This window comes from Centrocercus urophasianus, unplaced genomic scaffold (assembly GCF_019232065.1).
Source record: "Centrocercus urophasianus isolate 14NV4802_14NV808 unplaced genomic scaffold, USGS_Curo_1.0 seq_41, whole genome shotgun sequence".
In the NCBI taxonomy this organism is placed as follows: Eukaryota; Metazoa; Chordata; class Aves; order Galliformes; family Phasianidae; genus Centrocercus; species Centrocercus urophasianus.
In genome coordinates, this window is record NW_024884989.1 from 2,634,037 (window position 1) to 2,644,989 (window position 10,953).

The following is a 10,953-nucleotide window of genomic DNA, read 5'->3' on the forward strand; positions in this document are numbered from 1 at the left end:
GTTGTGTTTGTGGGAATGTCAGCATGTGCAGATTCCACAGGCAGCCTGCGGGTCATTTGCAGAAGAAAGTCTGATTTCAGATCTTCCAGCACTGATTTTAGATCTTTCAATGATGATTCCTGGGCTATCAGCACTGATTTCAGGTCTTACAATGCTGAATTCCCATGTTTCCTAGCTGATTTTGTGTCTTTCAGCACTGATCTCAGGTTTCCCACACTGATTTCAGGTCTTTCCGTGCTGACTTCAGACCTTTCAGAATTGAATTCGGGTCCTTCTGTTCTGCTTTCAGGTCTTTCAGCACCGATTTCAGGTCTTTCCATGCTGATTTCAGGTCCTCCAGCACCGATTTCGGATCTTTCAGTGCTGCATGAATTACGGCTCTCAGTGTAACAACATCCCCGCAGCCGGACTGATGCTATAAGGAGGATGGTTCCGCGTGAAGAATCTCTCCCAGGTAAGGATACAGCCATAAGGCACACGAGGACTTCGTCCCGGACACCGGGCTGATGACGGACACCGCGGGGGGGAGCCGAGACCCCCCGACAGACGCCCGCCGAGCTTACCGCGAGGGCGCTGGGCCGACCACGGTGCCGGGAGCGACGCAGCTCTCCCGGGACCGCTCTCCACCGCCGCTCCCCGCGGACTCCCCGCAGCCCCCTCCCGCCGGGATGGGCGGTGCAGCCCCCGCCCATCCATTGGCCGCCGTTCCTCCCCGCCCCGCCCCGCTCCCCGCCGGTGGTTCGGGCGAACTTTGCCGCGGCGGCCGCCGCACGTGGGAGCCCCTCGCCGAACCACCCCCCAAAAGCGCCGGCGGCTCCCAGCAGCGATTCTTCCCACCCGGCCCCGGAGGCGGCGGCTCCGCCGAGGCGATGCCCCCTTGAAGCTCCGCCGCGGCGAGGCCCGGGGGGCGGCGGGGATGCGGCGGAGCGCGGTCCCCTTCCTCCTCCTCTTCCTCCTCCGCCGCCGCTGAGCGCTGCGGGGCGGCGGCGGAGCATGGCCAGGGCGCCCGGCCGCCGCCTCGGGGTAGCATGGCCGTGAGCGCGGCGGCCGCCCCCGCCGCCGAGCCGCTGCCCCGCAGCATCTTCAAGAAGTTCCTGGTGATGCTCTGCTCCCTGCTCATGTCCCTCTACGTCTTCTACTGCCTGGCCGATCGCTGCCAGACCTTACCCGGACCCATCATCGCCGCCGGCGCCGCCTCGGAGGAGGAGGAGGGCGGCGGCGGGGGGTACCTGGGGGGCTCGGCCGAGCTGCCCCCCTGGCAGGCGGCGGCGGCGCGGAGGAAGCGGCTCCTGCAGCGGCTCAAGCAGCGGCGGCGGCGGCAGGAGGCGGCGCCGGGCCCGGAGGTGCCGGCCGGGGACGGAGGGAGCCGGGCCGGAGGTTCGGGAGGAGGCGGCGGCGGGGGCAGCGCGGCGGGCACGGCCGGCACCCTGACGCTGCTGCTGGGAGAGGGCAGCAAGCGGCTGCCGCAGGCCATCATCATCGGCGTGAAGAAGGGCGGCACGCGGGCGCTGCTGGAGTTCCTGCGGGTGCACCCCGACGTGCGCGCCGTCGGCGCCGAGCCCCATTTCTTCGACCGCAACTACGAGCGGGGCCTCGCCTGGTACAGGTACGGGGCGGGGGGGCGGGCGGCGGCACGGCGGGGCCGGGCAGCGCTGTACCCGAGCCGGCAGTGCCCCCCGCTGGCCGCCGAACCTCAGCCCGAGCGCTCCTCTCGCTCCTCTCGCTCCCCGCATCCCCCAGCCCACGGCTCTCCACCGCTTTCCCCGTCCCTGCCGCTCCCGAATCCTCTCCACCTGCCCCCTCCCTGACCCTCAGCTCTCCCCGCTCCCGGCGCATCTCCCGACTCTCGCGGGGTAGAGCTGCCGGACGCTCCGGGGGCTGCTAGCGCGGTGAGCTCCGAGTCCCGGGGCTGTGCGGGGATGCGGGGTGGGAGCCGAGCCCTGAACCCCGCTGCTCCTCTGACTCCCAGCCCTTGAAAGCGGCTTTCCTGCCTCCTGCGTGCAAAAGGCGCACATTTCCCATGCAAATGTTGCAGCAGCCCTGCGATGAGTAAACCCACACTGTCAGTTCCAGGGCAACCCACACGCTCACCTGCCTCAAAAACAAACAGTACGGTGGATGGGGTTCTTATTTCAATGCGTTAGTGTTTCATTCAACCAAAGGGAAGGAGTCCCCTTGAGAAGAAAGAGAACGTTACAGCCAAGGGGCATTGTTGCTGTTCAGATGATTTCCTCATGTGTTTCAAAGTTCGCAGAGGAGCATCTGCCGGAGGTTCCTCTGGAAAAGATTGGTTGGGGTGGGGGAGAAACAGCTCTTCTGCATCGCGTGTTTGTGGCTTCTGTGAATAAGTAAGCAAATAGGAGAGGATTCGGGGCAGCCCCGGAGCTTATTTTGCTTGCAAGTGAAGCACGGCTGTCGATAGAGAAAAAGGGTGATTTTGGCTCTGCTCGTGGTGACAGCCTTGAAATGCCGAGTAGGATAGTACCAGCAGTCCAGTGTTTATGTAAAGTCTTAACACGTGGAAGTGATGAGCTTCCCTGCGTGTCCGATGGTGTCGGGAGCGCGCCGGGCTGCTGCCGGCAGCAGGGTGTGGGTTCTCCAAGCAGAAAGATTTCCTTTCGTGTGGGCTGAAGCTGTCTACAGAATTATATTTTTAGTGCACGCTTATCCAATTTCCACATGCCGACCCCGTATCAGAAAGGAAGCATTAAAAAGGAATCTGCAAACCTCAAGGAGTTTAATCAAGGCTTGACTTTGAAAAATAAACACATGGCTTTGGGATGGCATCTACTGAAATTTATGGGGGATATGCAGGAAAGCTTATTTATCAAAGATGCTCTCGAAGCACTGGGGAGCAGACAGCAGCGGGTTTGGCCCGCTGGCTTTGAAATGAAGCCTGGGCGAGGAGTGCAGACCCAGACAGAGGAGGAGCCACCGGCAGGGAATGCACAGCACAGCCCTCAGCAGCGCAGGGGGTTTCATTTCCCAGAGGTTTGGTCCTGACCTGGCAGCTCCTGCTTGTTGGAGGTGCTGCCCTGCAGGCTGTTTGTGTAATGGTTGTGTGCGAGCACCGGGTATGCGAGCGCTCCCATTAATTGCTGCAGTTTGTTTGCTCTGGTATTTGATGTACTGAATTTCACCATTTTTTTTTTATTAGCCCTACGGAGGCTGAGGTACAGTGAATGCTTTGTATGGGATTATTCCTGTGAGACCTAATCTTGCCCGCTTTGCTTGTGTGAGTAATCTCTCCGAACGCACGCGGTCCCGCTGTGATGGCAGTGCGGTGTCAGCCCGCCAGTAACCCGTTGTCCACCCGTTGTAAATGCTCACTTTACAATGTCTCTCTCCATGGGTTTGCTGTAATCTTTGATGAGGGTTCGGTGCTGGGGAAAAGGCCAGATGTTTGCCAGGGGTCCTCATTTCTTATCTTTGGCATCAGAGTCTTAGGTTTCAAGTGCATTTCTGTTTCCCAGCCGTCAGACTAAACAGCATCATTACAAGGCATAAACAGTGGGGTTGGCTTTCAGCGCCCGCAGGAAGCCGGCCCGGCCAGCACCCTGTTGCAGGGAGCACCACGTTCATGGCTGTTTGCATGGACATAGGTTTGCACCAGGGGAACTACTCCCGGGTCCAGGTGGCACCACAGAGGACACCCTGGGAAGCACAGAGGTGAGATGTCATAGAATCATAGAACGGCCTGGGTTGACAAGGACCACAGTGATCATCTGGTTTCAACCTCACTGCTGTGTGCAGGGTCGCCAACCACCAGACCACATCCAGCCTGGCCTTGAATGCCTCCAGGCATCCACAACATCTTTGGGCAACCTGCTCCAGATGGGACCTCAGGTGTGAGAGGATTGTGGTTCCTCCTAGGAACAAAAGAGCACTTCCAGTGCCCGCTGCTTGCTGCACATGATGTGGGGTGCACGGATGGCAGTGGGTCAGGATGGCCCTGGGGCACAGTGCACACAAGCGATGGGAAGCGCTGCCTGTTAAATCGAGCAGAATAATGGCTCACCTCACAGCCAGCATTGTGTCTGGGCAGCAAGGCGGTTGTCTTAAAGAGAGGCTGATTTTTAAAAATCAACCTGATGGTTTAATTTGGAAAGTGTGACACCTCCGAGCTCGTGTGTGGGTTGAATATGGAGGGAAGATGTGTGCCAATGGAAGATCTGTCTGTTTTGGGTTTGCGAGTCCCCTGTTTGTATGGGGACAAAGGGAGGGGAGGGGGCAGCCCACAAAGCTCTCATTGACTTCCCAGCACAGAAATCGCTGCTTCAGCCCTGAACAAGGCTATTGAGCTCACAGAGTTCAATAGCAGGTGAGCATGTGTTTTAATAGCGTTCAACTGCAACCCCCACCCGGAGCACGGCTGCACACAGCCCGGGGACAACTCAGGAATAGGGGCTAATCCAGTCAAGGGAAAAAGAAAAAAAAAGAAAAAAGCCTGAATAAAAAAATATCTGTGTTTGTGGGTGATATTGCAAGTCTGGCTGGTTCCCTCTGATCCTTTGTTAGCCTCGCGCTGATTGAGCTGCCTGTTGGAATGTCATTAGGCTGTCAGTCACCCCAGGAACATTTATTTCATATGTTTTAATCTCCCTGCTCTGCAGCACCGATGCCAATTCCACTAGAGCGAAGCCAAGCTAATGTCATTAGATTACACCCGATCCAGGGGAAGATGAAAGATGCTTCAAAGTTACCCCGTCAGGTTGGGAGTGTAAGTATCACTCCTCCCTGCTGCTCCCAGATCTGGGGAGTTCTCTGTCTCATAATTAATGGCCTCTCGAGATTTCTCTACAAGGCTTTCTTTATTTTTCCTTCTTTTTTTTTTTTTTTTTTTTTTTTTTTTTTTAAGTCCGGACAACCAGTGATGTTTGTGAGTGGAAGGGAACAGAGGATGTCTTGGGATGGTTTGGTTTGGGGGGGGAACATGGTCAGAGCTGCTGCTCACAGCTGCATCCCACCTTCCTGTGCAATTTCCCAGCCTCAAATCACAGCAGAAGAGCCCTGGGGATGGAGGTGGTGGCCCTCTCCTGCAGTGGTGGCTGGCCCAGAGGCCTTGGCTTTGTGGTCCCTGTGATTCAGCAGCACCATCTGAGAGTGCTTTGTGACCCCAGCAGTGGGACAAGAGGGCATGGATGGTGGCAGGAGAGGTGTTGGGGAGTGGGTGTAATTAATGAACATTGCAGCAGGCATTAGGAGGTGCAAACCTCTCTGTAGGAGGGAGATGCTGTAGCAATAGCTGCCTTGGAGCAGCATGATCTTATCACCTGTCCTCGCATCATCTGCAACAACACCAAGGCTGTGTGTTCATAACATGCCCTGCCAGAACGTGGCTTGTGCTGTTGGACATCAAGTTCGTGCTAGTTTTGGTTTTCCACTCCCTGCTATGCGTGTGTGAGAAGTTCTGGTTTAGCAACGGCTGCTCCTTGTCCTGAGAACACCACGTCTCCCAAACACATCTGAATTGCAAATAGCATCAAGCGCAGCCCGCAGCATTTTTTTCTGGAGCGTGCAGCCTTGGACAAACCCATGCTGAAGAGGATCAAGGTCCTTGTTTATTTATTAGCTGTGTAATCAGATAACGTTTCATACTGAGTTCATTGTGCCAGGTGCTGTATAAAAAAGGAACAAAGGATGGTCTTGGCCCCAAAGCACAGATAATTCACTGTCAACAGCAGGTGGAGACTGGCTGGGATAGGCTCGAAGACAGTGCTTGTCTCCTGGGCAAGGAGTTGTCACAGGATGGTAACTGACTGGTTCTGGTGCTCAGCACTGCCTTTGCAGGGAATCCTGGCTTGGAAACTCTAGGGCATGTTGGTGAAGACTTGAAGCAGTTGGAAGCTTGTGCCCTATGGCTTAGGAGGCACAAAAAGTATCTGATTGCCCATCTGTAAAAGCAGCAGGGCTGTCACTGCTTTGAGTCTGAGGCATCTGGATGTGGCACTAAGTTTTAGTGATGGGACTCAACAGGTCAGGTAATGGTTGCACTTTGTGGTCTCAAAAGTTTATTCCAACAAAACCACTTCTGTGATTCCAAGGCACTGTGAACACCCGGAAGGCAGATACAGACAGGCCTTTCCCTGTCGCAGATGCCTGGGACAGCCTCGGCTCGCTGTCACCTCGCAGCAAGGCAGAGTGCCATCTAGTGTGCATGCCGGATGGCACCGTCAGATGGTGGCACCGTCTGGGCGCAGCACCCCAACAAATTCAAGTGCAAAGAGCTGGAGTTGGGGCCCTCATTCTTCAAATAAACCCCACAACGTTATTATTATTGGTGGTGCTTTTAAACGTTTTGCATCCATATGCATCACTTCTCGTTTTGGGCAGCGGAGAAGTACGTATCCAGTGCTGATGGTGAGGTGAGAGCTCCCCTGTTGGCACACAGGGAGAAGCCAACCCATTCCCATCAGAAAGCATCCAAACAAATCGTCAGTGTTTTATTGGACTCATTTTCTCAGTTCTGCATGGGGACGTTCAGAGATTCAGAGGTCTGTGAGGCCCATCCTCCTCTTCAGCTCAGCTTCTCGCCTCGGTTGGTGCCTGGGTGCAGGAGCCTGCAGGAGCTCAGTGCCACCTGTGTGCCCCCCATCGCTCTGCCCACGCTCCAGGGGATTGCAGCAGGGTCTGTCCCGACCCTTCCTGCTGGTGCTGAGCAAGCTTGAAAGTATGGCCCCGGCCGTCCAAGATTTTGTCAGTTAAATTCATAGAGCCGCATCTTGTGAAAAGCAGCGCGAGGCTCCAGCTGGCTGGGGCCAGAGCCCATTTATGGCAAAAATTGCGATGCTTCTTTAGGGAAGCAGCAAATTCACCCTGCTTATAAATCCTGAGTCTTCCTCTGGGGTCGGATCTTGCAGATCCCAGCGGCTTTCCCTCCTGCAATTTCTCCACTGCCTGCCGGGGCTCCTGCCAGTAATTCTGCCAGGTCTTTGGGGCTGCCCCATCCCTACCACTGTGCCTGCAGCTGAGCTTGGGTTTCACCCCGACCTTTTGAAGTCTCTAATAAGAGCAGTTGGGTCTGGGGTGGGGGAAGGGAGCTGGGTCCTTTCCAAGAGCTCAGTGCAACGAACAAGTAAGCAGCAAATCGGAGAGTCACCTCCCCCCTGTGTGCCCTCCCTGTCTGCATTAAAACTCCTGAGCTGCTAATTACGCTTTTCCCCTGGAGAGCATCGAAGTAACCCAAACTGCCTCCGCAGTGAAACAGAAGAGGTTGGCAACGGGGAGCAGGGGCTGCTGTTGTGGCCATAAATCTTTGCAAATTCATTACGTGCAGGTATTAGGGAAGGGAAGCGGATTAGGTTGCAGTTAAGGTCATGTTCCTGGGGTGGGATGCTATGGGTGTTTCCCCCCGTGCAGAGCCCTTCTGGGGTAGTGGGGCTGTTCAGGCATGGTCTGGAGGGCTGGGGCCGCCCCACTGTCCTGGCTGCTGTCCCTGCACTGCCTGGAACGTGCGGGTTTTCATGACTTGGGGTTAAACACATTCACCCCCATTAGCAGGACGCGAATCACAAATAATTTTACAGGAAGACGTTTCTCAGAAATCCCTGATTCCCTTTGGGGACAGCCAGCCCATCCTCCTTGCTTCCTGCATATGCTGCATAACTTGCTTTTTCAGTTGCAACACCATCAGTTGTGGAGATAGAAAGATCCCCACTTCAAACTCCCACTGAGCCACAGGCTGGGTCTGGAGCAGCATCCCCTGCCCTGGGAGATGAGTGGGAGCTGGGAGCAGCCCATCAGACCTTCAGCTTCCATTGCTGCTGTGCCATCTGAAGCTGCTCAATTTACGTTATAAATTTTTCCTCTAACAAGACGTTTTTTTCTGCTGAAAATGTTAGAAAGGGTGATTTGTTGTGACGTTTCCAGCTGGAAAAGGGCACCCTCCCAGAGCCCATGCTTGCTGGAGTTGCCTTTTAAGGGAAAATATCAAAACTAACTGTTTCTGATTTCTGTATTTATCTGATGATCGATATGTATGCACTTTCACACGCGCATTTTTGGGCTCTAAAATGTTGCATTTTGTCAGTAACATTCAATTTCACTTTCATGTTTCTTATTGGAACACCGTATACCAGCACCTTTCACTGCTATTGGAACCAGTTTGTGCTGTCAGACCTGAGCAGTCCTGGAAGCCTTTCTGGGGGGAGAAATCCCACATCCCAGCTTCTGGGTTTGCCACCATGAGGAAGCTGTGTCCTGAGCCCTGTGGTAAGGGTTAGTGAGAGAAGGACCCTGTGTTGTGCCTTGACAGGCCTTGGGAAGCTCCCTCAGCCTGGCTGAGTGATGATGAGCCAAGGCCATGTCCAGGTTGTGCCTCAGTTTCCCCAGCTGTGAAAGGGGGCTGCACTGCTGCATTTAGCCACAAAGGACTTTGTTAGAGCTGCTCTGCCTCCTGTGCTTCCCAGAGCAGTGAATCCACAAGAAGGGGCTCAGAGAGGAAGGATTTAGTGGGATGTGCACACCTGGAAGCCTCCAGAGGGGCCAGAAGTGGGGGAAGGGCTTCCTGGCCGGACCCAGATGCAGAACATGGCAATTAATTGAGTTTGTCTGCTTCCAGCATCATGGGGTCAGCATGGGGGTGGGACACAGGCAGGAGCCCTGCACAAGCCCCCTGTATACAAAGCATTTGGGTGCAGATATCACAGGATTCATCTGCTCATTGCTTCCTGATTACAAATGGGGTGTCTGGCCGGGTGACAGTGACCTGCCAGCTTGCAGCTGGTGCCTGGATTTGTCCCTGTTTCTGGCTCCCATCTGTGCACCCTGATGATCCCAGGGGCTCTGGCAGAGTCGGTGCCACTGAGCAGCCATCACCCTCCCCTCAGCTGTGCTGACCCTGGCCAGCAGCTCTGCAAACCCACAACTGGCCAATACCTTATGATCCTGCATGCTTTCCTGACCACCACGGGGATGCTCAGGGACAAATTGCACTGAGGAGTCCCACGCACGCCCCGAGGGGTCACAGGACTGTGGACTGCTTGCCTGCTTTGCCCTAAAGCTCACAGCAGTGTGCTTAGGGCCACCATTTCTTACACTACAGAGCAATGCTTTTCCTTCTAGCTTGAGGTGTAATCTAAATTCTGTTAATCCTCTTATAGGAATCTGGCTGGGAGTCTTCCCCATCTGACAGCTTGCTGTAAGGGGTGGAGGTGTGGAAGGGGTGAGGGCCACCCTGTCCTGAAGATCCTGAGCAGTGGGGTCCTGCAGAGGGTTACCCCATGGCATCACGTTGGAGTTGGGTTTCCTCTGCTTTGAGTATGCCTCTCCCATGGGGTGTTGCTGTAAGACCGCAGGGAGAAGTGAGCGATGTCACCTTGTCACACCTCAGCTCAGGTGCCTTTCTCCTCTCCATCCAGATTCACCTTGGTACCCATGCTTGTGATCTGGCACTCCCCGAAGGCACCAATCATCCTGCTGCATGGAGCTGCTGGAGCTCACTGGGAGTTCTGCCATGCACTAAAGCTCTTCCCTCCATCCCTGGGAGTTCCTACTGAATTCCCATGGTCACACCTGCAGAGTGCCCTGGTGGGTCCTGCTCTGCTCCATGTCACCTTCATGGTCACCTTGCCTTGCTGGGAGCCAGCTCAGCCAGGAGCTTTACCTTACTACCCCAGGAAAATATATATCTATCAGACCACTGAGTTTTGCAAACTCTCTGGAGTCTGTCTGTCTGTCTCTCTGCATCACACAGTGCAGCTGAACCCATCATCCTCTCGCTGCAGCAGCAGTTCTTCTCCACAAGTGAGTCCTCCCCAGGCAGCTCTGGCCTCCCAGGGCAGGTTTCCAGGAATGCTGTCCTGAGCATCTCCTGCTCAGCAAATCGTGGCCATCACATGTTTAGGGGAAAAATTGGATTTGCCTTGTAATCTAATCGATGTTAAATAACAGTCATTCTAACTCCGGCGGCTCTATGTTTAAAGTGCAGTTGGTCTCTGGGGATCATTGGAGTTATTTAATCTAATGAAATCACCATTACTGTCTAATGAGGGTGCACCACGGGGATGCCTTTCACTGTGCCTTTCTTTCCCTAGAAGAAAGCGATGGTTTAATAACTGGCAGCCAGAGCAGAGCATTCAGCAGGGAAAAGCAAGTACGGTGCAGTGGGGTGAAGGTGGGGACCAGAGCTCTTTTGCTACCTCTGGTGTCTTCTTAATGTTAGGTGCTGTTTCTTGAGCCATGTCGGTGCTGAGCACATTTTCCGGCCCAAACAGGAGTCACGGTTTCCAACACTTCTCAGTACTTCGTCCCACCTCACATGCTGACTCCAGCAGGTTGCTCCCTGCATTTGCTTTCCCTGTCACAGTCCAGAGCGTTTTTGCCATTTTTTTTATTTTTAAATGTTGTCCCCTGAACCTGTTGTGCTTTTTTTTGTTCTCATTAAGCAATGTTTCCTTGTTTCCTTATATCCTTGTAGAGGGAGACAGGGCCTGTTCCCATGCAGTTTCTGAGACTCCCAGTCAGCTCAATCACTGCAGCCCAAGCCAAGCACATGCTGCTCTCCTACGCACGGAGCTCATTGTGTGCAAATAAATGAGAGTTACGGTAGCAGCAGGCAGGGGCTATGCTGCTGTCAGCTGTCAGCTTGGCTGCATCCTGCCTAGCCAGGGCATTGCTCCTTCCCCATAGCGTGTGCTCTAATTTCCCATTATGATTTCTTTAATAGAACTGATACTTACTGTACGTTGCTCATTTGCTGCTAAAATGGGAACCATTAGAGCAATAAGCAGCAATTACCATCAGAGCAGCATCGCGGGTGAACTCAGCGCAGTGCTTCCCTGAAGGCTGAACCCTGCCTCTGTGGATTGGACACCCACAGTCTGCAGTGCTGGGGTTCCAGGGCAGCTTGTTTGGGATGGGGTGGGATGCAATGGGATGGGATGGGATGGGATGAGATGGGATGAGATGGGATGGGATGGGATGAGATGGGATGAGATGGGATGGGATGGGATG

At 54.7% G+C, this 10,953-nt stretch overlaps 1 protein-coding gene across 1 annotated transcript in view; it reads left to right on the forward strand.

Moving 5' to 3' along the window:
* The first annotated feature begins 1,028 nt into the window (after nt 1–1,028).
* The window catches only part of LOC122168176 (heparan sulfate glucosamine 3-O-sulfotransferase 3A1-like), a 23,568-nt gene continuing 13,643 nt past the window's right edge, over nt 1,029–10,953 (forward strand). Inside the window, exon 1 of the mRNA XM_042833294.1 lies at nt 1,029–1,606. Within this exon, the coding sequence (XP_042689228.1) occupies nt 1,029–1,606 (578 nt within the window). The remainder of the gene's footprint in view (nt 1,607–10,953) is intronic.